Here is a 26,127-nt window from a genome sequence, read left to right as displayed (position 1 = left end):
TTTGGTGTGCCATTAGTTTTGCGTGATTATCATGATTTTTTTTTTATTTTTATATATATTAGGCTAATACAAATAAAAAAATTGATAGTTACTATAATATACTACATTTCATTATATTAACACATATAAAACTATTACATTTACGATTTAAAAAAAAAAAAAACATTTTTTTTTTTTTTTTAGTACAGGACCTTTACAACTTAACTGGATTAATAACAGCCCTTTAACAGGTTGCATATGCAATTTATTTTAAATATATATATATATATATTCAGTATTTACAGTGAGATATGACTATAGTGATGTGACAATGTTGTTTTCTAATAGTCACACCAGTAAAGATCCATCGAATCAGAGACAGAGCGAGAGAGCAACGCGCTTCTCTGCATCTCTCCTCCCCCTTCTCTCTCTCTCTCTCTCTCTCTCTCTCTCTCTCTCTCTCTCTCTCTCTCTCTCTCTCTCTCTCTCTCTCTCTCTCTCTCTCTCTCTCTCTCTCTCTCTCTCTCTCTCTCTCTCTCTCTCTCTCTCTCTCTCTCTCTCCTGCATGAGTGAAGAGCATGGGCGCTCAAGTCGACCGCGTTTCTCCTCCTGATCTTCGCTCTCACAGTCTCTCAAAGACTAAGAAATAAAACACACTCTCTCATTCACTGGAGCTCCGTTTCCGAGCGCTGGGAATAAAGCTTCATTCACGTTTGGACTCAAAGTCTTGTAATTGCTCGTATTTTTTTTTCTTTACAATTCTTCTTTCTGTGAGGGGGTTAAAGGTGTTTCAATATGATGTTCATGCATGTTCTCCTGCGCGCTGCTTTTGGATTATTCTGCGTCGGTCTCGTCGCCTTTGTCCAGGAGCAAGCCGCCGCTTCTGCCAACAGAAACCCGCAAGGTAAGTTTCCTTTTCTCTCCCTGTTATTTCACCCTTCACATGATCTGCACCCTTTGGCTAAGGAGATACTGCCTGCAAGAAAGAAAGAAAGAAAAAAAAAAACCCTGTTCCATGATTTGCGCGCAGTTGAACAACTTATGGGAGATAAGTTTGTGTTTCTACACAAATGCAAGTTCAGACAAGTATTTTTAAACGTAATTGAACATTTAACTGCTTACTGTGCAGGTGTGTTTATTATAACAGTTTCATGATAGATGCTTTTCCCCCTACATGCCCTTGACTGTGATAATGATGCACCAAACTGTAAAATAATCTCTGCACAAGGGTGTGCTGGCATACAATAGAAATGTTAAATAGATTGTATGATAGTATTTTACCGGGTCCCCCAGCATTACCCTCTGGAGATCCTCCAGACACCCTTTAAATGAGCCTCAAATATCCTATTTCTGTACGAACTTCAATATATAGCCTATTTCAAGAGCCTTAAAGACTTTCCTGTTTGATGAATTTACTGAAGGAACCATTGACAGTGTCTAGAGTTATTTAGAGTTCTTGCAGGAGCTAAAAGTACTTTTTTAAGGAACAGAAATGGTGTCTGGAGGATCTCCAGAGGGTTCGGCTGGTGTGGCGGCTGAGGAACCTCAAATGGTGCTTTGAGCATCTTTTCATTTGTTGCTACAAATGTGTGCTGAAAAGCAGACAATGGAAATAGTTGCATAGTTTATATGATAGTATTTTACATCGATAATCTGAGGTGTGATATAATTAGGTCTTTATGGTCCGTTTTTGCTCTTTGGAGCTGCACGTTTGCGGATGCTAAGAAAAATATGAATATCGGTGTGGTGGTGGCGTAGTGGGCATAACCGGTAATCAGAAGGTCGCTGGTTCGATCCCCACAGCCACCACCATTGTGTCCTTGAGCAAGACACTTAACTCCAGGTTGTTCCGGGGGGATTGTCCCTGTAATAAGTGCACTGTAAGTCGCTTTGGATAAAAGTGTCTGCCAAATGCATAAATATAAATATCTTGTACCATGTAATTTTATGTCAAACCTTATGCATTTGTTCTGGTGAAATTGGGCAGTGTCAAAAGAGTGGATGGACTTGATGTGGATGGTACAGACGCCACTAGAACGAAGCAATCCAAAGTTCAGGGTGGAAGACACCTTTAGAAATGTAGAATTAAGCAATCCAGAGTTTAAAGAAGTAGACATCTCCAGAACACCTCTGGAATGAAGTAATCCACAGTCCAATTAAGTGTTTTGGAGTGCAGAGGGACAGACAATAGTGGAGTGAAGCAATCCTATCCTATAGGGTAGGCACCTCTAGAAGACAAAGTGATTTAGAGTCCATAGGGACTCCTCTAAACATCCCAGAATAAATGTATCTAGAGTCCAGACACATTTGAAGGGATTATCCAGTGATCTAGAGTCCAATGAATTGATATAGAGACAACTCTAGAATTAAATCTAGAGTACCTCTCTTAGAATAAAGCAATTTAGAGTCCATATAGGAGGCACCTCTAGAACATCCCTGAATGAAGCCATCTAGAAATAAAACAGCCAACGAATAACGTGAGTATCCGATCCACATTCTAATGAAGTGATCTAGAGTCCAGAGGGGCAGCTAATCTTGGAACACGTCTACTGAAGCAATCCAGTATGCAGAGGAGCAGATATGTCTAGAACATCCCAGAATTAAGCTAATCTAAATTCCAGATGGCCAGGAACTTCTAAAAAAAACTTCTAGAATGAAGTGAGTATCCAGCAATCTTGAGCCCAATTAATTGATCTAGAGTCCAGAGGGACAGACTCTTGAGGCAATCTAGTATGCAGATGTGCAGACACCTCTAGAACTTCTCTGTAATGAAGAAATATAGGGGTTTTAAGGGTAGACATCTCTAAAATAAAGATATCTAGAGTCCAGAGGGGCCGACTCCTATATAACCACTCATTTATGAAGATATATTATGTTCTTAGGGGCAGACACCTCTAAGATAAGGATATTTAGAGTCCAGATGGACAGACACCTCAAAAACTTTCCTTCTAGAGGCAAGTATCTAAAAAAAACCTCTAGATTAGTGATTATCCAGCATTTTAGACACCAATGAATTGGCACCTCCAGAACTCCCCTAGAATGTAGATACATAGAGTTCTTTAGGGTAGACACCTCTAAAACAAGAATATCTAGAATCCAGAGAGGCAGACTCCTCTAGAACATCCCAGTCTGGGGCTATCTAAAGGTGAGATGGCAAAGCATCTCTAAAAAAACCTCTACAATAAAGTATCCAGAGGTCTAGACTCAAATGAAGGTATCTGGGACACCACATCTAGAACTCCCCTAAAATGTAAATATATAGAGTTCTTAAGGGCAGACACCTCTAAAACAAGAATATCTAGAATCCAGAGGGGCAGACTCCTCTGGAACATCCCAGTCTGAGGCTATCTAAAGGCAAGATGGCAAAGCATCTCTAAAAAAAGCTCTAGAATAAAGTAAGTATCCAGAGATCTAGACTCAAATGAAGGTATCTAGAGTCCAAAGGGGCACCACATCTAGAACTCCCCTAAAATGTAAATATATAGAGTTCTTAAGGGTAGACACCTCTAAAACAAGAATATCTAGAATCCAGAGGGGCAGACTCCTCTAGAACATCCCAGTCTGAGGCTATCTAAAGGCGAGATAGCAAAGCATCTCTAAAAAAACTATAATAAATTAAGTATCCAGAGATATAGACTCAAATGAAGGTATCTAGAGTCCAAAGGGACACCACATCTAGAACTCCCCTAAAATGTAAATATAGAGAGTTCTTAAGGGTAGACACCTCTAAAACAAGAATATCTAGAATCCAGAGGGGCAGACGCCTCTAGAACATCCCAGTCTGAGGCGAGATGGCAAAGCATCTCTAAAAAAACCCTCTACAATAAAGTAAGTATCCAGAGGTCTAGACTCAAATGAAGGTATCTGGATCACCACATCTAGAACTCCCCTAAAATGTAAATATATAGAGTTCTTAAGGGTAGGCACCTCTAAAACAAGAACATCTAGAATCCAGAGGGGCAGACGCCTCTAGAACATCCCAGTCTGAGGCGAGATGGCAAAGCATCTCTAAAAAAACTATAATAAATTAAGTATCCAGAGATATAGACTCAAATGAAGGTATCTAGAGTCCAAAGGGACACCACATCTAGAACTCCCTTAAAATGTAAATATATAGAGTTCTTAAGGGTAGACACCTCTAAAACAAGAATATCTAGAATCCAGAGGGGCAGACTCCTCTGGAACATCCCAGTCTGAGGCTATCTAAAGGCGAGATGGCAAAGCATCTCTAAAAAAAACCTCTACAATAAAGTAAGTATCCAGAGGTCTAGACTCAAATGAAGGTATCTGGAACACCACATCTAGAACTCCCCTAAAATGTAAATATATAGAGTTCTTAAGGGTAGACACCTCTAAAACAAGAACATCTAGAATCCAGAGGGGCAGACGCCTCTAGAACATCCCATAATGAGGCTATCTAAAGGTGAGATGGCCAAGCATCTCTAAAAAAAGCTCTAGAATAAAGTAAGTATCCAGAGATCTAGACTCAAATGAAGGTATCTAGAGTCCAAAGGGGCACCACATCTAGAACTCCCCTAAAATGTAAATATATAGAGTTCTTAAGGGTAGACACCTCTAAAACAAGAACATCTAGAATCCAGAGGGGCAGACGCCTCTAGAACATCCCAGTCTGAGGCTATCTAAAGGTGAGATGGCCAAGCATCTCTAAAAAAACTATAATAAATTAAGTATCCAGAGATATAGACTCAAATGAAGGTATCTAGAGTCCAAAGGGACACCACATCTAGAACTCCCTTAAAATGTAAATATATAGAGTTCTTAAGGGTAGACACCTCTAAAACAAGAATATCTAGAATCCAGAGGGGCAGACGCCTCTAGAACATCCCAGTCTGAAGCGAGATGGCCAAGCATCTCTAAAAAAACTATAATAAATTAAGTATCCAGAGATATAGACTCAAATGAAGGTATCTAGAGTCCAAAGGGGCACCACATCTAGAACTCCCCTAAAATGTAAATATATAGAGTTCTTAAGGGTAGATGCCTCTCAAACTAGGATATCTAGAATCCAGATGGGCAGACACCTCTAGAGTTCAGTGATCTGGTTTCCAGAAGGGCCAACACTAAAATATGGAGATCTAGATTCCACATGGGGTCGGTTCAGCTGAGCACTCATTCACCTCAGTTCCTCATCACTCGCCGACATGCTCTCCGTACAAACAAACGTCAACAAATGGTGACTCCTGGGGGCGCAATCGGTCCAGACCACATGTTGCACAGTTCCATATGTGGCTAAGAGCTGAAAATCTGTGACACCCATACTGAGAGGCTTATGGAGGCCATTTAAAGGTATTTAGCACCAAGAAGTCGAGTATTTAACGTTTACCTGTGAACAGTGCTCAGAAATTGTTCAGACTGTGATATACGCCTGGGTGTCCGTGACACTTCTTGTGTGAAATCATATACGTTTGCAGGAGTGGAGTTACACTGTGAGAAATAAAAGGATATACTTTGAGTTTTACAGGTTTCATATGGACGCAGCACATAATAGTATGACATGTGGTATGATGTCACTGGTTGTTTCTGTGTATGCATGCATGTATATGGCTGTTTGGAATAGCGATGCAATGCAAAGTTTCTATATACCAGGATAACCTACTACACATATGCAAAATGTGCAGAATACTCAATCCCACATAATAAGGTATGACAGCAATGTACCATACTACTTCTCTAAGCGCGTATCATGAAATAATGAATTTTTATAAAAACTATGCATTATTTAATGTGTACTGCACAGTATGTTGTAATAGGAAGGTGGCATGTCATTCCGAACGTAGCCTATGTGTACATTTGTTCATGTTTTACACTTAAACCCAGAAAAAGGCTTCTGTTGGGTCATTGACAGGCAGTATGGACGACAGAGAGAAAGAGAGAAGAGAAGGAGGGGGTGGTGGCGGGGGGTTGTTTTGCATCTTGGGTGGTCTGATTCCCATTGTGGGAAAACTCAATATTTACATTTTGTAATTAGAACTACTTTCACTCTAATTTTCCACAACAAGGATTTCTCACATCTAACAGGGGAAGGTGGCAGTGTCGGGCCTAATGACCTGCACCTGTTCATGATTGGAAGACAGCCAGGTCAAAGCTGGATTTGTGTGCATTTTATGTGTGTGTGTGTGTGTGTGTGTGTGTGTGTGTGTGTGTGTGTGTGTGTGTGTGTGTATTTGAAATGCAGTTGCATTTTATTTGGCTTCCAGAAAACCAATGATCAAAGGTTAATTTTGTTTTCAAAAGTTGAATGTGCTCTGTTAGTGGAGTTTTATGCTGGAGATGATATTGAAGTACCGTTGAGTTTGTTGTCTGTCATTTAATCGAGAGAGAAATGAGAAATGATAAAAATATTTTGAGCTGTACAGCTACAGTTTATATATTTGGAGATTAAGTACACGGCACTGAAATATTACTTTTACTTTCTTTTTTGAAAAACGTCACTTCGTTCACTCATTCTTTATTGTTTTGTTTGTTTTGTTTATTCTTTATTTTTCATTTGTTTGTGCACACTATCTTTTTGCTGTTTCTTTTTTATTCTATCACTCTTTCATTTAGGATGTATTGTTTTTGTTAATTGGTTTGCTCTTTCGTTTTTATTGCTTTGTTGTTCTTTTAGTTTGTTTGTTTGTGTCTTTGTTGTGCTTTCCATTTTCGTTTGCACTACCTTACTTTTTTCGTCTTAATTTGATTGTTGGTTCTCTCTTTTCTTTCTTTTTTTTGCTCGCTCATTTGTTCGCTTTTTATTGTTTTATTGGTTATATTTTGTTTGTTGTTTTATTCTTTTGTTTGATCGTTTTGTGGCAGCTTTCATCCACTTTTGTTCACTCTTCTGTTCTTTATTTTTTCATTCCTTGAATAGCTTTTTCTTAATTTGTTTGTTGGCTCTTTTGTTTCTTTTTACACTTTCTGTAACTCTTGTTAGTTGGTTCTTTCTTACTTTTGTTTGCTCTTCCTTTGTTTTTTGTTTATTGGTTTGCTCTGCCTTTATTAATTGGTCCTTTCCTTCTTTTTGTTTGTTGGTTCTCTCGTTCTCTTTCACTTTTTTTGTCACTTTTGCTTGCATTTTTTGTGTTTTTTTTCCTTTATATTTACATATTTTTTATTCTCATTGGCTTTCTGATGTTCTTTCATTTGCTTTTGTTCAATCTTGTATTCTTTTTTTGTTCCGTTCTTTCTTTCTTTTCTTTATTTCACTCTTGTTCGCTCTGTCTTTCATTTTTACCTTAATTGGTTCTTTCTATATGTTTGTATGAGCTATTCTGTCTGAATTTAGACCTGTTGGTTGTCAAATCCATCAGTAACACTAAAAATTATCATATGAAACAGACAGTGACTCAGATTAAAGGGTGCCGTTTGTTAGGTCAGTATTCATTCAACACAGATGTTGGCTATGAGTGTCTTTGTCCTTCATCAATGACTCCGTAATAACAGGTTACTAACGCCGTGAGGATATCATAATTCATCGTAATAATTATAATTATAAGTAAATGGGGTTGATAATAGGCTTTTAAAAAGCCATATGGAATGACAGATCTGTCTATATTTCTTTTTACTAAACTGGAAGACAAAAACAAATGAAATAAGATACTGATATTCATGATGCAGAAGGAACACCCTGCTAAAAAAACACCAAAAAAACAGCTTAATCCAGCCTAAGGTGGTTTGCTGTCTTCCGGCATGGCCAAGATGTCTTTCAAGCTGTGTAAAACATCAAAACCCCTCTAAACCAGCGAGCAGACCAGCCTGACCTGTCTTGGAGACCAGCTAAGACCAGCATATAAGCTGGTCTATCTTGACTCCAAGTTTGGCCAAACTGGTCTAAACTGGTCTTCCAGCCTACCAAGCTGAATCAGTGCCCCAAACCCCTCTAAAACCAGCAAATAGGCCAACTTGACCAGATTTGGAGACCAGCTAAGACCAGAAAACCAGCTTGTGCTGTTTATTCAGCAAGGAAAGAATGAGAAATTGAGAAGGTCAGTTTTGCTTTTGCTGTCCAAATCCCTCCTGGCCCAGAACTGGTCGCTAACACAGCGCCAAGGCAACCGGTGGTAAGCATGTGACATGCCACAGCGGTATGTGTGTTGATGTAACCTCTAGTCTGTCTCTTCGTCCACCCTTAGGCAAAACCCCTGGCGGGCAGACTCTGCTGGACAACTCCAGTGTGGGAAATACACATTTCCTTGAATAGCAGCAGGGGAGAAGCCGGAGAGGCCGGCAGGGGAGGGGTGGTGTGACAGCGGTTTGGGGTTTTGTTTGCTTTGTGTTGCCTTTCACTCAATAAAGTTGAAGTATTCTTTTGTGCGTCTGGAGCAATGGTCTTGTCAGAGGCGGGGACAGATGATCTCTGTCTCTCTCTGCTTGTTACTCCAGACTCAAATTTAGAGAATATCTGGTACTGAACAACCTCATGGGTGAGAGAATCACTGAGATCTCTTCAACAATGTCAGTTGTATCTCCAAGACTGCAATAAGATTAAATGGAGAGCAAATGGAGGCTTAAGGACTACCTCTTCGAAAATCAACCAGTAATCTTGAATGTTGCTTCTCTAAAGTTTCAGAATGATATCTCAACATTGTCTCAAACGGTGCTCAGGTTTACCAAGATACCAACACTTCACTATGAACTCAAATATGACTCTTTATCTTTTCCCAAGACCAAATTAACTGAGCATCCTGTTGGAAAGAAAAAGCACAAAGGGGATTTCTTGAATATCGTAATTGTTTCTTCTAAACAGCAATAAGATTAAATGGAGAGCAAGAAGAAGGTTCCTATTGTGAAGTCTACAGCTTATCAGATTTATGTTTTTGAGACCTTTTTTCTGAGACTGTGGTAATTTCACAACCCCATATAGGAGAGAAATCGAGATCTCTTCAGTATGTCAATGGTTTCTCCAAGACTGCAATGAGATTAAATGGAGAGCAAATGGAGGCTTAAGGACTGCTTTAGTACGACTTCTCAGACCTTTCTCTTGATAAAAGTTCAAATCAAATGTTGCTTTTCTAGAGTTTCAGAAGAAATCTCGACAGACTGTGCTCAGATTTGGCATGGCACTAAAGTTCTGATTGTTTGTTTAAAAATACCAAATTGTAGCTATTTTAGCTAAGCCATTTGCACTCGTTTTAAAGCTCTCTATCTGCATGAAAACACTTGACTAATTTGTGTCTAGTTTTAGTTCTCCTCTAGAATTTTAGGAGAAAAAGATAAAGTTGATACTTCATGAAACAACGTAGAGCTCCTGAATTTGCTGGTTGTTATAAGTTCTCGTTTTCTTTACAAGCTAGTTTGTATTACACCATTGGTGAAATTGTATAGGTTGTATTTCATTTATGAATTTCTTCGTTTTATGTTGTGGAAATGACTGCTCAGTCATTTTCCTCCTATTGCTAAGATAAAAGTATTCTCTCGTCTTTCATTTGTATTTCTGTACATCTTTGTACAAATGACCAGTTTCAATCTTCCATTTTTGTCCCGAAGCGGAGTGTGTATTTTTGAGGCAGCAGTTTATAGTCGGCCACATGGCGAAGTATCTTTACTGTTCAGCTCAGTCAGATTTTAAATGTACATGCTACTGTGAGTTTCCTGAACATGTCATACACTGCTCGGTCTGAATGTACTCTATGGTGTCTATAGTGTTATAGCGTACTCTGCTTCATCATCATTAGACAAATGTAATATGTGATTCGATGGATCATATGTTTTTCCCTTTAAAAGCTTTGTGGGGTGGTGGTGGTGTAGTGGTCTAAGCACATAACTGTTAATCAGAAGGTCGCTGGTTTGATCCCCACAGCCACCACCATTGTGTCCTTGAGCAAGGCACTTAACTCCAGGTTGCTCCGGGGGGATTGTCCCTGTAATAAGTGCACTGTAAGTTGCTTTGGATAAAAGTGTCTGCCAAATGCATAAATGTAAATGTAAAAGTATGTGGCAATTCTGGTGTCAGATGATAAAACTAGGGATGCACCGATACCACTTTTTCTCTTCCGATCCGATTCCGAAATCAGAACTCTCATTATCGGCCGATACTGATCCCGATCCGATACCAGTGTTGTTTTTGGCATAATCAGTTTAGAATATCTTTGCATTATTGTGTGGAAATAATTGGGTGTACACTTTAATATGTAAAGAAACACAAACCTCTAACTTCACATTATTTCAATATAAATGTAAAGATCATTAAGAAACACTTTATTATTAACTAGTTTACTGGATAATGTAGCAGCAAAATTAACAGTAATTCCAGTAAAAGTCTTCAGTAGAAAATAAGCCATTTTTTTCAACATCTGTCTGGACTTTAAAGGATTCAAATCTCTTTTTTGTTCAATTTAGTTGTATTATTTTTGTTGTATATATACAAATTGTTATATTTGTATATTTAAATTTTGTTCAAATTATTTGGAGCCCATTCAACTTAAATATTATTATAAATTGTAAACAAATAATAATATATTATAATAGTAATATATATATATAGTAATATATCTCAATCATGCACCTTTAACTTTTAAACCTTCACGCTTTTATTTTGACATTCTGAACTCTCCAGGACGTCCTGTAAGTGTCTGTTTGTAGGCAAGTTCACAGTAAACTAGTAAAATGCTCCTCCGGTGCCATTCTAAATGCATATAAGTGAACCGAACTATTGAGCATCTACATCTGAGATGATGTTCGTGAGTAGCGCTCAAATATTGCGCACCGCGCGAAGGCTAGAAATAGCCACGAATGTGTGCATGTAAACAAAGCAGCGCCATTTACTGACGCTCTGGCGCTGTGCGTGCATTTTATATATTACTAATTAATAAACACAGTCTTTTGTGATTCACAGAGCTATCGTACGTCTTCAAGTGGCTTTGAATAAAATGCACGAGTCATATGAACGGCTTTAATGGTGTTTTATGGTTCTTTTATGTCATTTTTTTGAGCTTGACAGTAACGAACATGACTAACAAACTGTATCGGATTTTGATCAGGCTCGTCGGACCGATACACGATCCGTCTAAAAACTTCAGTATCGGAGCCGATACCGATCCAGGAATCAGACTGGTGCATCCCTAGATACTGTAAAACCATGCTACTTTGATCTACACTGAATGATTACCATACTCGTTTACTATAGTATTACCACAGTGTCTAAATTAACATGGCGCTACCATGATATATAATGGTACTTTTGCATGGTTTTTATGCATTTTAGTGGTATTTGACATGGTTAGCATCTCTGTTATGATTGCTCAAACATACGGACAGTGATTTAACCGAATATTAAATTTATGGGTTGGAATCAAAAAGCCTATGTTAAAAATATCTTGAATTCATTTTATTTTTCTTACCCTGTTTACATTTATGCACTTGGCAGACCTTTTTTTTATCATCCAAAGTGATCGCTCAACTGGGAATCAAACCCATGACCTTTCTGCCTTACTATAAGTGTAAACTGAACTAAATGTAGTGCTGTTTATGCTCTCAACTAGAAAAAACGATTTCCCAAACGAGGTTAGAAAAATAGACTTAATTCAAGATATGTTCTCTGAAGTCTAATTATCTTCTTATTAGTTTCCAAAGTAAACGTATCATGTTTCAAGCATGTTTTTCATTTTTTTACTGGGAAAAAAAATAGGCAAAAATACTGATTACGATGATTTAGATGTGTGTACTGAATAAACACAGAGCTTTACGAGTTACGCTTATATTTTCAAATGAAAGGCAGTTGAAGCAGAAAATTTTTTCAGCTTTTCATATAATTGTTCATGCCGGTTAGCAGGCAAAAATGGCAAGTTTTTTCCCCTCGTTGCAGGGATCGTTAGGAGACAGAAGGAAAGCAAACATGCCTCTGCTAATTAGCGGGTAGGGCTGGAGGTATATACATAGCCTGAGCGCGATTTACGGTGTAACATACAATTACTAAGCCTGAAGTGACACTGCTGGGTTAGATCATTAGAAGTTTACACGGATGGTGTGGTCGGATCCAGGGGAAGTGTTGAGACCACATCTGTATGTGTTAGCAAGAGCGCGTGAATGCCTTCCTAGTTAGACTTTAAATGGCGCACGAGGAAAGGAGGAATCTTAGTTGAAGCCTTCTATGGTGAATTAATCTATGACCGCTTTTTGTCTTTTTATTATTGTGACTTGAAACCAAAAAACCAATTGATATTGAAAGATAGGTAACATTTGACAGTGAGTTTGTACAGTACATTTAATCATTGATTAATAAATGCTGTAGAAATGAGTCTTCATTGTTAGTTCATGGCATCTAAGGCATTAATTAATGATAATATATAGAACCACATCGTAAAGATGGCCAAGAATGCAACTCATTTAATAACATTCTGAAGGTTTTAATGAAACCCGTCAGTGTTGTAGAAAGTGTTGCGCGTGATGCTGTTGACATTTACGCGTTAAGATCCAGAGTGTGTAAGTTGAGCTTCTGTTTTAAATGGCTCTCAGTTAGCATTGGTGGAGCTAACACAAGGCAAAAGCACGCACCTGTTCAGGGCCCTATAAAAATACAAAAAATAGGGGAAAGCTGGGCTCAAACTACACTTTTTAGTTTTTTTGCAAATGCACTTGGGTTTCAAACTATTTTTCTTTTTTCATTTAAATTTGACACATGTCTGGTACAAATATGTGGTCTGGTTTCATGAATAGAGTTTATACAATTTGTAATGTCTAGCTGTAAATAAGAGAAGTGAAATGATGCAGTGTGCCCTATACATGTGTGCATATTTGCATGTTTTTAGGGGGGTCTATTCCCCTGGCCCCAATGACCTGGTAACCGGTAATTTTTTTACACTCAACACTGATCACACAACAAAGCCACAAAATATACCAAAATTAAGCAAGCAAATAGTTGAAGACACAACACAACACATAAAAACATGGAATTGCATGTAGGTTTTTCTAATTAAATCCCCACCTGCGCAACTGGGATTTAAACCTGGCAAGTCACTTTTGTTGTCTAGGTAAGCATTAAACGAGTATGCATGTTGCTAGCTAACAAACTGAAATGATACAAAGTTTGCTTAGTTGTAAATAAGCACCAAAAACAGAGATTAAAATCAGAAGGTTGCTGGTTCGTTCCCCACAGCCACCACCATTGTGTCCTTGAGCAAGGCACTTAACTCCAGGTTGCTCCAGGGGGATTGTCTCTGTAATAAGTGCACTGTAAGTGGCTTTGGATAAAAGCGTCTGCCAAATGCATAAATGTAAATGTAAAACTATCTTTCATGTGAAATTTTGCTATTGTTAAATTTTGCCGATATCTTCCAAGGCTTTTTGAATTTTGGCACTAGTATTTTTGTGGCAATGGTTAAACAAATGTAGGTTCATCATACCAGTTTGTGTGGAAACTCTTAAACTCTTAAACCTGCATTAGTTTGTGCCCCACACTCCCCTACATGTGTATTAATGCTTAATAATGTACACTAAATTGAACATACCACTGCTATAACTCTACCGCTCACATGATGTATTTTTCCAGAGTAGTTTGTAAAGTTTCAGTTGAGACACTAGCTGGGTTCCATCCATGTGTTCCATTATGTGAATTATAGGATATTGCATACAAAATTCCAGATAAAAACACCAAGATGCAAATTAAGTTTCCAAAATGTGCATTAAACAGCTCATATGCTCACTTGAGGTGGATCCATTTTTTGTTCATTAAGAAGACATGCACATAAACGACAATGAAAACACATTTATCGAATACACTCACTGAGCACATTATTAGGAACACTATAGTCCTAATAAACTGCTCGACGTGGTCTTCTGCTGTTGTAGCCCATCTGCCTCAAGGTTCGACGTGTTGTGCATTCTGAGATGCTGTCCTGCTCACTACAATTGTACAGAGTGGTTATCTGAGTTACCGTTGTCCTTCTGTCAGCTCGAACCAGTCTGGCCATTCTCCGTTGACCTCTCTCATCAACAAGGCGTTTCCGTCCGCAGAACTGCCGCTCACTGGATGTTTTTTGTTTTTGGCATCATTCTGAGTAAATTCTAGAGACTGTTGTGTGTGAAAATCCCAGAAATACTCAAACCAGCCCATCTGGCACCACCAATCATGCCACAGTGCAAATCACTGAGATCATCTTTTTCCCCATTCTGATGGTTGATTTGAACCTTAACTGAAACTCCTGACCTGTATCTGCATGATTTTATGCATTGTGATGCTGCCAAATGATTGGTTGATTAGATAACCACATAAATAGGTGTACAGCTGTTGCTAATAAAGTGCTCTGTTAGCGTATTTACCATTAATTCAGCATAAACACTGATCGGAAACTTTGTTATGTGTATGCATGTGATGAAGGTCACACACACAACAGATATTCTGCTTCAGTTATCAAATGATGGAGAAAGGACCTCTTAATGCTATTTGTTGTACAAAACAAGCTCAGATGGGACTTGTGACAAAAATCAAGTACTCTGCTGCCTCTGTAATGCACAATTGAATGACCACAGAAGCACGTCAAGGCCTAACTATCACGAAAATGCAGAATGAGACGTTTTTGTCTGCAAGCGCTTTTCATGTGGAGTTCAAAGCGACGCTTTGCGCTGGCATTGCCGCCCCTGAATGCAGTTTCACGATTGCTGTAGCACAGTCTGTCATCTGATTAATATTGTGGATGATGAGAGTTTAAGAGATTTAATGGCCATTGCAATGAATATGCAACCTATAAGGGAACTAGTTATTTAAATTAGTCAACCTCCATTAAGACTTAGCGAAGTGTTTAATATTACTTGAATTGGGGCTATTTTAGGGCATTTCTATCTTATTACTGTGGAAGGCTTTGTTTGGAAAATGTTAGTAAAGCATTATATTTTTACATATTGTTTTGTTTTCTTTCCTAAGAAGGGAAATAAGTGCATTTTTACAGGAACAGAAGTAAATATAGAGTTAAATGAAATATAGATTCATATCCAATAAATATTAATGATGGGTTACTATTTTCAATTCACCAGCCACTGACAGATGTGGTAGAGAGTTAATTTTGGCCTCTGCTTGCAAGGGTCCAGAGATTGGCTTCACCTCTGCCAAAACAGATGGCAAAACAGGGTGCTAGTAGACAAACTTAGCAGAGATGAGGTGGCCAGAGGTGTTTCAATTCAGGAAAGAGAGCAAACTAAGTCAACATTAGAGGAGAATTTCTGTTTCCTTAAAGGAATATTCCAGGTTCAATACAAGTTAAGCTCAATTGACGGAGTTTGTGGTGTAATGTTGATTAACACAACTTTATTTTGACTTCTTTAAAAAGAGCAAACATCCGAGCTTCAGTGAGGCACAATGGAAGGGAATGTGGCCAATCCTTAAACATTAAAATACTCACTGTTTCAAAAGTATAGCCACAAGACAAAAACCATATGCATGTAAACATGATTATAGTGTGATAAAATTGATTACTAATCTTTTCTGTGTAAAGTTATATCCAACTTCATTCAACTATGTTCAGCCATAACCCCTAAAACACTTCACACTAAGAAAAAATCATTTAAACAACATTACAGCTCAAATAATACACAAGTTTTTACAGAATAATTTATGTAAGTGCTTTAATACATTTATAAGCTTCACATTTCGGTCATTTAAACCCTCCAAAAATTGGCCCCATTCACTTGCTTTTGTAAAGAAATGAAATTCGAGGTGAAATTATTATTTGTGATAATCAACATTTTACCACAAATGCTGGCGATTGAGCTTAATTGTTATTAAATCGGAAATATTATGAAATTTATAGATAATGAAGTTTATTTAAATTTTTTTTAAATGTCTGAAAACTTCTAGATGAGAAGGCTAATCGACTAATCAAGTACTTGTTCTGCGCCAACTAGGTGACTATTAAAAACACTTTATCTCAAATATCGCAAATTGATTTTTCTTTGCATATTTTTCTGTCATGAGCAGTGCTGAATACTTTTTCTCCAAATCTCTCATCAAATTTCGCAGTCCTCTAGCGAGTGCTGTGGATGTGTATCGTAGAGGTGTTGAATAAGAGAAGAACATATGATGCTATAGGGGTGGCGATATGACCATTATTTTATATCACAATAATGATATACAGTACATCACGATATAGTTAAAGTTTTCTTGAAAATCAATAAAAATAGGTTTATACTGTATAATAAATAACCATATTTTAATACCTATTCTTGGAACCCCAGTTAGTGAATTAAATACTTTATAAATTAAAGCTTTTTCCAAACTTTATTTGGAACAAGACAATGTAAAAATAATTATATAAATAAATAAAAATCTATTTGTTTTAAAAAATTAACCTTACCAAAATGTGAAACATAACAGTACACCTTGTTGAGCAATATTATTATTATTATTATTATTATAAACTTTGCTCAAGAAACTTAAGATCTTCTCAAAGAAAAGAAAACATAAGTAAAAATATATCCAACGAAAATAAACACTTGAATAAAATAAATAAATAACCAAATGAACGCGTTCATCTTTTGGATATCATAATATACTTTTGCGTTCTTCATTTTGAGGTGGTAAAACATATTGCTTGTATTATGAGTGATTATCTTCGTCCAGACCACAGATGTCGCACCACATATCAAGCTCCTCTTCATTTTCTTGACCTGTCTGGTAGTCGTCCTGTTATGTGGAGAGTTCTTTCTTCATTTGGGGTTTTCCTGTGTCAAACATTTTTGAGTAGCACGAGAGATCCCGCACTGAGCTCTCCTGTCTCTGGAGCACAAATATCGAAAAGCCTGCTGGACTCACGTGCACTTCGGAGCTCCATAGTCACCATTCACCACAGTCACCGGAAACATTCGCATGTCAGATGAGAAGATTTAGTGCTTTTAAAGTGCCAAACGTGTGATGAAGGTCATTAAATTCAATGCCGGAAAAACCCTGTTCATGTTTCTTCAATTCTCTCAGTCTCATGTGAAGCCCTGCGCACTGATAGATAAGCCAACGCTGTGCACTTGGATATTTACATATCACGATATACAGGATTTTGCGAAATCTCTATCGGTTGACACTTATCGTCATTTCGCCCAGCCCCGTGAGGCCGTCTGTGCTTTTGAAACAAAGTCTAGTATAGCACTATCAGTACTTGTAATATTTGGATTATTATTGAATTCTACTCTATTGATATTCGCTTCTATCAGGAAGACTTGAGTGAAATTTAAGATGACATTTATTTGATGACTATAAAACAGAAAATGAATGTCTCTCTTTGGCGTAATCCCCGTCTGGAGGTCCGAAGAAGTTGTACTCTGAACTGTCATATCCTGCCGGAGATAGGAGGCAGGGGCGAGGAGCCTACCCCCATGCAGGACGGGACTCAACAGGTGGTGGTGGGGTGGTGGAGGTTGCCATGTTAGCACACTGAAACAGCAATGTGATTGTGAGCCGACTTATAAAGCAACGGCTTACATGTGATTGGCTAGGAGTTACCCAGCTAATGGTGCGATGATGTACAGCTGCTAGTCTTCCCGCTAGAACTACGCTGCGCTTACATTTCTTGTTGGAGTTATGCAAACCAACAGACAAGGATCTGTTTTTAAGTTGGAAAGTAACTGTGAAGCGGTAAGAGAAACTCTGAAGCATATCAAGCTGGTATGTGTGTATGTACGTGAAATCTCTAAACACGGAAATAGCGCATTTTATAAAAAGCCAAGTTTCACTATTTGTTTTTCTGAATAATAAAATGTGAAATAATACAAATGTGATGGCCTTTACATAGACTCAAGAGTTAATTTTGTGCATTACCCTGTGCTTTAGTTTTTTATGTTTCTAAGCTCATATCACATATCCCATCTAAGCTGGGGTCAGAGTGCAGGGTCAGCCCTTGCTCAAGGGCCCAACAGTGGCATCTTGGTGGTGCTGGGGCATGAACCCCCGTCCTTCTGGTCAGTAACCCTGAGCCTCAACCACTGAGCCACCGCTGCCCCATGTTTTCACATATCCCAACTAAGCTGGGGTCAGAGCACAGGGTCAGCCATGGTACGGCACCCCTGGAGCAGATAGGGTTAAGGGCCTTGCTCAAGGGCCCAACAGTGGCATCTTGGCAGTGTTGGGGCTTGAACCCCTAACCTTCAGGTCAGCAACCCACAGCCTTGACCACCAATCACCACCATCGCTTATTTTTCACATTTTAGAATAATATTAAAGTCATCACAACAATGGAATAACATAAACTGAAATATGGGAATTATGTTGTGACTAAAGAAAAAACAAAATAAATCAAACTGTGGTATATTTTAGCCTCTTCAAAGTAGTTCCCCTTTGCCTAATTTGCAGACATGAACTCTTGAACTCAAGCAACGTCTTGAGGAATCACTCTGGGATGCTTTTTAAACTGTATTGAAGGAGTTCCCATCTATGTTGGGCACTTATTGGCTGCTTTTCTTAATTATTCGGTCCAAGTCATCAATTTCTAAACCTTTTTTATTTTAATTAAATTGTATTTTTGTAATGAAATAAATGAATATGGTGGCACAATTATATTTTTGTCTACAAAACGAATTTCAAACATTTAAGCATAAAACAATTTTAAGATCGTGAGAAACATTTCAGTCAAGTGTTTCAAAACTTTTGACCGGTAGTGTATGTATGGGTTTTTTGCCATTTAATTGATTGGATAGTGTAGAAAAATGGGAAAGTGGAGGGAAGGAAAGACAAATGGAATTGGGACAAAACAGGCCAGACTCGATCCTGCATCCCTGAGAGGATGCTCACCAATGCCACGTGAACACTTAAATTAATTTAGCTTCATAAACGCAAACTCTGGCCATTTTTCTCCAGCTTCTCAAATCTTAATGAAGCCAGGCTCAGCCTCGTCCTCTTTAATTAGGCATTTGTTTTTTTCTCAAACAAGCTGTCAGAGTTTTGTTGGTATTTGTGTTGGTGCGATATCATCTGTCAGCAGCCCTGCAGGTAACGTCTGACACAGTAGTTTTAAGACAAAAACAAAAAACTGCAGGGTTGCTGGAGAAAACCATCGGCTTATTCACGTTGATGTCAGTCAGCAAGTGGGATTATATGACAGGAATTTTAAACATGAGGGAGAATCTATATAGGTAGGATTGTTTTTGAATGTCCATTTCTGTATAGCCACATACCATACAAGTTTCCACCATTATTGACCTTTTGGTGGACAACTTGGTCTTTAATTGGGGCATGTTTTCATACTATATGGGGAAAGCTGTCACAATAGAACTGGTCATTAAACAGCTTATAAGAGGCTTTGAACTTCATTTAAACAGTAAAACACAAGGATGAAACACATTATAAATAATGACACAGCAAAAATTTAAAACGTAACATAAAAATATGGATTGTTATTAATACATTTCTCTAATATTATTGAGACAACCTGCGTTAACCTGACATTTAATAGCATACCCTTTTATATTTTGGATAAACAAATGAGTTTTTGCTTGAACACCCCAATGACTGAATATCCATTATTAGGTGAACTATCCATTTAATGTGAGCCAATGTGGTTTTTTATGACACATTTCCACTGTCCATTACGGTTCGACTTGCCTTAACTCGACTCACTTTACTTTTCTGAGCTTGCATTTCCACTGCAGTTTAGTGCTGCATCAACGTGGGCGGGATTATAGGCTGATCGTCATAGTTGCGCCGCTTCTACTGCCGTGACATCATCTTAAACACGACACAAACTGACCAAAACAATAACACGACCGCTAGCTGTTAGCTACTAGCTCATTGTGCTGCATAAAGCAGTTGTTGCATGGGGATTTTACACAAGTGTAACAGTTAAATTTGCCTGGTTGTTTTAGAAGCTTCCAGTAGCTGCTCAACTAAATAAAGTGAAGCTTTCAAGCAGAATATAGAGTTAACGTAACAAAACGTACCATCCTCCATCATGGATCAACGCCAGTCCAGGGCACTCTCCCTCCCATTGCTCGGCGGTTTAGAGTGTGTCCATTTGTTCGAACCACTTCTACTTTTCCTTGATGGTTCTGTAGTCACTTTTAAGTGTTTTTTACTTTTCCCTTCACTGTTGGTAGGTCCGGTGGTAGCCGTGTGCGGCCAACAGCTGAGACACTTTCTGAGAGACTTTATCGTTTCGCTCATCGCTATCGAGTGGACCGTCTGCACCTCGTTTATTGACCACGGCGTGGTTTTGCGCACAGCCATTTCTTTTTTCACAATTCGAAAGGCATGTGAACAAATGATATTGCTATCACTGTTGCTAACTTTAAAACTAGCGGGTTGATGGCCCGTGTCGCAAATACAGTGACGCTGGTAGTGACGATTCTCCCTGACCAATCAGTGATCTGCAGTGATTTTGACGTCACATTTAGTATCGGGTCAGCTCACTTGGAACCTCGACCGAGGTGGTACTAAAAAAAGTATCAGGGACCAGGTACTTTCCACAGTGGAAAACCCCAAAAAAGCGAGTTGAGTCGAGATGTACCGTGCAGTGGAAAAGCCCCTTTAGTGTGGTTCACTTAGCTATAGAATAACGATGATAAGATGATATTTGTAGTTGGAGGCTATATTTCACAAAAATCATCCTAGGATTTTGAAACCAACATCTAAAACCTTTGCAAGAGAAAACACACATTTGCACAATTGGGCATTTGACTCTAAATCTTACCGTTACTGAGATAATGCCCTCGTGACAACAAGCCCCATTCTCCCCTAAGTCATTGAGTCTTGGTGGCATATTTTAAAATCCTTTGAACTTTAACATTTCTTAAACTTGATGCACAATGGGTTGTTGCATTCATTTAAATTCATTTCTAGGTCTGCAACACATTGTTTTCCACTCAGGGGAATTAATTCTTTTCATGAGACTTCCTTCCATTTGTTGTGGCGCCTTTATCGATATCAGTGCTCAGACATTCAGGGCTCAGCAGCCGCAATGTCAGTATAAAACCCAGTGAGTCACATTTTCCTTCAAATTAATGCCCTTTCAATTCTCAAGAACACCAAGAGCAAAAACACACACACAGTACACAAATCCGTTATTAAAGGGATAGTTCACCCAAAAATGACAATACTGACATTATTTACTCGCCTATGGAAGCCACGGAGTGCCAATTAAAAAAGCAGGAAGAAATAAATGATCGATCTATGTGTTAATTTAAAAATAAAAATGTGAGTATATAAACCAATTTATAAATGGACAAATGAATAGACACATTTAAATGTCCCTATTTAATAAAAAAAATAAATATGTATATTTAACAATAAATATTATGCATTATAAATCATATATTAAATGTTTAAAATGCAATTAAATGTAACAATAAAATAGCACATTAATAAACCATTTTTAAATTGTGTATTTTAAACATGAATTATCAATGCGTAATTTTATTGTTAAATATACACATATGAATTTTTAAACATGAATTAAATAAGCAAATTTAAATTTGTCCATTTATAAATTGCTTTAATTATTCATGTTTTTATTTTCAAATTAATAGATTGATCATTGAATTTTTCCTTCTTTTTTTAAATGGCACTCCACGGCTTCCATACTCACCCTCATGTCGTTCAAAATCTGTATGATTTTCTGTCTTCTGTGTGAACATAAAATGTGATTTTCTTACTTTTTTTTAAGAACATCCTGTTCACTCATTGTCTTGTAATGTAAGTGAAAAGTCTATCAAGCTCCAAAATGACTAAAAAGCACCATTAAAGAGGTCCATATGACTATATTCTGTCTTCTAAAGCCATCTGATAGCTTTGTGTAGGGAAGAGACCAGTCCATGAAATTGTGATGTCCAGTTTGTGAGTGAATCATTCTTTTGAATGAATCAGTTAATCCATGTGACAGGGCGGAGGGAGGGGTGTGTAAAATCACGACCCGCCCCGCCCTCTGCCCTGTCACAAAACAACTCTTAAATTAAATATAGCACCAATGGATTCAAACAGGGCTGGACTGGTAATCTGGCATACCGGGCATTTCCCCGGTGGGCTGACGTACTTTGGGGCCGATCAGGGGCGGACTGGCGGTCAGGAGAACCGAGCGGGCTGATGGGTCGGTCGCGAAACGTGCCGAATGGTCACGATAAGCTAAAAAGAGCCGTCGTGTTATGCAGAACGGACCACAAAACAACACTGCGCAATGCAGAAAAGGTGACTAACAAGAACCAAAGCAACTTGCCATTAGCGGTGCCATTATCGTTGTCCATTTCAGAGCTTCGATGGCGGGCAAGATTATCCTTGAACAATGACTTTGATGTGGAATATAATATAATTACTCTTTAACAGAGTTTTTTGGTCTTTTGGAGCTTGACAGCCCCAGTTCCCCATTAACGTTCATTATACGGATGGGTCTGGAACAACATGTGGGTAAGGAAATCATGATTTCATTCTAAGGGTGAATTATTCCTTTAATGAAAGTTTTCCATGAAACTGTAATGAAGCTTTTGTGGTGACAAAATGGCACATACATTGCCTCTAAACAACCTAAAAGCTTAATGCTCTTTTTCTGCTTTCATTCATACTGTAATCAACAGTGAACACACACACGCATCGAGCCTGGATTCTCCCTACACACCCTCTCCGACCCCGACCTCTCCAAGAGCCCATTTATTTATTGGCTCATAATATAAACAACATGCCTCAAATGATGTCTACAATGTTGCTCTTCTGGGATCGAGAAGTCTTTTGGAGTTTCTTCCCCTTTTTTTTAGGGCAGACTGAGCAGGCGCCAGGAATATCAGCTCTTAGGAAAGAACTTCTGTTGGTGTTACACTTAGACATGGTGCTAAACATTATTATAGGGAACTATTGTACCTTAAGTCATGTGGTTTCTGTGCTATTACTTTTTTAAGCAATTGGACTGATGATGTTACAATTGGACTTACTAAATATCCCATAGACGTGTTAGGGTTAGGTTAACCCAGGCCTAATGCACCTCATTTTTAAAACATGTTAACATTTCTATAAAAGCAGAATGCATTTCTTAGGGAACACGAAAACTGATACTATGTATTCAGGGCTGGACTGGTAATCTGGAATACCGGGCATTTTCCCGGTGGACCGAAGCACTTTTGGGCCGATCAGGGTCATCGGGAGAACCGAGCAGGCCGGTGGGACTATTGACTGAGCTTAACTTATTAACGTATTAAACCTGGAATTTTCCTTTAATATATTGGAGAAAATGTTAAACGCACAATTTTTAAAGGTGGAAATCAGATTAGTTAGTTTCTTTGAATCACAATATTACAAACAGGTCAACATTGGGGTGAGTTTGAAATAATTTTACTTTGAGTCTCTGTTACTTGTTTTTGATTGTTAAAACGTCCCAATGTCTGACAAATTCAAGCCCTTTAGTTGATGCCATAAGTGTAAAGTGCATAGACTGTAAAAAAAGATGGCCGACGCCCCTTTGCTCTTTTCCATTGGTGAGAACTGAAGCCGCCAGTGTCCCGATATGGCGCTGACATCTTGGGACTTGAGTCTGAGCAGTTGCGATTTCGGGACCAGACCTGCGCAGTAGTGAGCAGGAAGTAAAGCCGCGAAATCAAGGCCCCGCCTCACTCTCGCTGAATCAATCGCAAGCACACGCCCCTGCACTTTTGACTTTTGACTTATGACGGTGTGAAATAATTAATTATAGAAATTTAGATATTACATTTAAAGCTCCAATCTCCTCAGTCCTCCGAAGATCCCGAAAAAAGTCAGTTGGTGCTTCAGTGACTACTTCGCTCAGAGAACCTGTCAATCACAGCTGTCAATCATGATGTCACAGCACCGTTTTTATAGCATCAAAAAACTAAAAACAAACATATTTTGAAAACAAACACTTGAAATTACATCAACGTGATAGAAACTATCTTTGGAAAAAAGATATGTGAAGTGTAATTTAATTGTTTAGTTGGTCTCACGTCCCGTTGAGTAACATGGGGAGGCAGGGGTTTATGACCTATACTAGGACCAGTCACCGGGGGGCGATCAAGACGTTTTGGCTTCACTTTTGAGGGCTTGTGCGGCACACTTGGTACAGTGTAACACCATCCCAATGATGACAAAAGCAGCCCATTCACATCTCACTTCAGAATCGCATTAAAACAGCCTTTGCTTTGCCTTCTGTTTTATTATTGTTATTATTAGATGCTAATTACATGAATGCATGAATGCTATAATGACCAAATGTTTATTGTTCATTTGACTTCATTATTATATCGCATTATGTATAGTCCATCATGTTACAGCACAAATAAATAGACAAATGAGATGACCAGATTTGTCCAATTTGTCTGGTAAACTTTACAATTCTCAGACACGTTGGCCGGCACCAAAATATCTTTGTGGAAACTCTTATTTAACTATTTTTGTTTGAGCGGAATTTGCCATTTTTGTCATCTCCACAGGTGCTATCTACTGTACTAACTTCTAAAATCAAAAAACTGGCAATTCATGAAGAAATATTGCATTATATTCCTTTTCTAATTGAAATGTTTAAAATAAAACATGTTTTCTTTGGGGAAATTGTTATTGTTTTATTGAACATTGTCACTTTATTTACTAAAACAGTCATTCTCAACCTTGTTTGATGAATCGTGCTTCATAATTTGAAGTGAAAAAACAAAAGCAAATCAAAACTCAATATTTGTGTTATTTGCTTAATTTGCTTGATGCAACTTCAATGCATTGCATCATTTTTGGTCATAAATTCAGCAGGCTGACACGTCATGAGTCTGAGACGGAGGGCTTTATCTGGGACCTTAAAAATGAAAATGCAAAGACAGAAACGAATAATAAAAGTGATATTGTTCATATATTTCAAAAATAAGTGAAAAGACCAATAATATTGCATATTTTGTCCCACTGAAATGCTCTACATTACAGCTATGATTTTGAGATACTGTATTTTGCATTTGCCGTTTTGAAAATTGTAATTCATTCATTAATTATTTATTTTAATATTTTGAACAATGGTATTTGTAACAGGACCATAGTAATCACATGGACACATGGATCTTCTTCACTACCATGGTTAGGTGATGATTTCTATAAAACAAACAATGGCATTTTTTTAATTATGTCCCATAAACCTGCTCTAAACAAATGTAAAACCAATAAATACAAAATATAAATATTTATAAGTTGTAACATAAATGAATTATCTTCCCTCACACCCCTAACGTAGCCTATGACAAATGTAATAGAGCTGAAGTAGTGATACGATAATATTAATTATCAATCAAGTTCTGCCTAAAGTGCAGTTAGTGTCGTTTAGGAGCCTCTGCGAGTAAAAACGCACCTTCTTTGCGCTCGCGCTGCTCTGTCCATTGAGCCGTATCCGTCTACAGAGCCATACAGGTGCATTAGCCGAGGTTGTGCCTCCGCCTGTGTGATTGACGCTGCTAAATCAGATACTTCAGATGCGTCGCTAGACTTCAAAATCAGATGAACCACGGTACAAACGCATTCCAACCCGTATAATTGAAAACTAACTGATATACTCCCAAGTCTAGATAAACGTTTTAATGCAAAGAGGAACCTGACCCCATGCCCATAGTAACCACTTTCAATGGTGGACAGGGGTCATCATGCGCACTCTGACCGGTCTGTGGCTATGCAGCCCCAAACGCAGTAGGGTGCGATGCACTGTGTGTTGTGACACATTCCTACCGTAACCATCATTAAAATTATCTGTGACTTGTGCCACAGTAGACCTTCTGTTGGTTTGGACCAGATCGATGAGCCTTGGGCGCCCAACACCCTATCGCCGGTTTTTGGTTTGTCCCTCCTCGGACCACTGTCGGTAGGTACTCACCACTGCTGACCAGGAGCACCCCACAAGCCTTGCCATTTCAGAGATACTGTAACCCAGTCATCTGGCCATAACAATTTGGCCCTTGTCGCTCAGGTCTTTACGCTCAGGCCCATTTTTCCTGCATTCAACACACTGACTACGAGAACTGATTGTTCACTTACCATCTAATCTACCCAGACCTTGACATGTGGCCTTGTTAGGAGACGATCAACTTTATTTGCTTCACCTGTGAGTGGTCATAATGTTTTGGCTCATCAGTGTATACAACTACTTTGAGAGTGTAGGGAGACTTGCGGAGCTCTTTTGGTGCATTTTGTTGACCACGATTCTCTGATTGGTGAAGCGTTCCTCTTCAGGATCATGGGTAGTGAAGTTCTTCACCAGGAATTCCACTATTAAACACATT

The 26,127-nt window shown here is 38.4% G+C and overlaps 1 protein-coding gene across 3 annotated transcripts in view; it reads left to right on the top strand.

Annotated features, from left to right (window-relative positions):
- Window positions 1–564: 564 nt before the first annotated feature.
- Window positions 565–26,127, top strand: part of LOC127619112 (signal peptide, CUB and EGF-like domain-containing protein 3) — a 127,367-nt gene continuing 101,804 nt past the window's right edge. For all 3 annotated transcript variants that reach the window (XM_052091868.1, XM_052091872.1, XM_052091867.1), the window contains exon 1: window positions 565–883. In XM_052091868.1, the coding sequence (XP_051947828.1) occupies window positions 775–883 (109 nt within the window). In that variant the 5' untranslated portion in view covers window positions 565–774. The remainder of the gene's footprint in view (window positions 884–26,127) is intronic.

This window comes from Xyrauchen texanus, chromosome 25, assembly GCF_025860055.1.
Source record: "Xyrauchen texanus isolate HMW12.3.18 chromosome 25, RBS_HiC_50CHRs, whole genome shotgun sequence".
Lineage (NCBI taxonomy): Eukaryota > Metazoa > Chordata > Actinopteri > Cypriniformes > Catostomidae > Xyrauchen > Xyrauchen texanus.
Note: the sequence above shows the minus strand (reverse complement) of the source record. Positions and strands in the feature narration are given on the sequence as shown.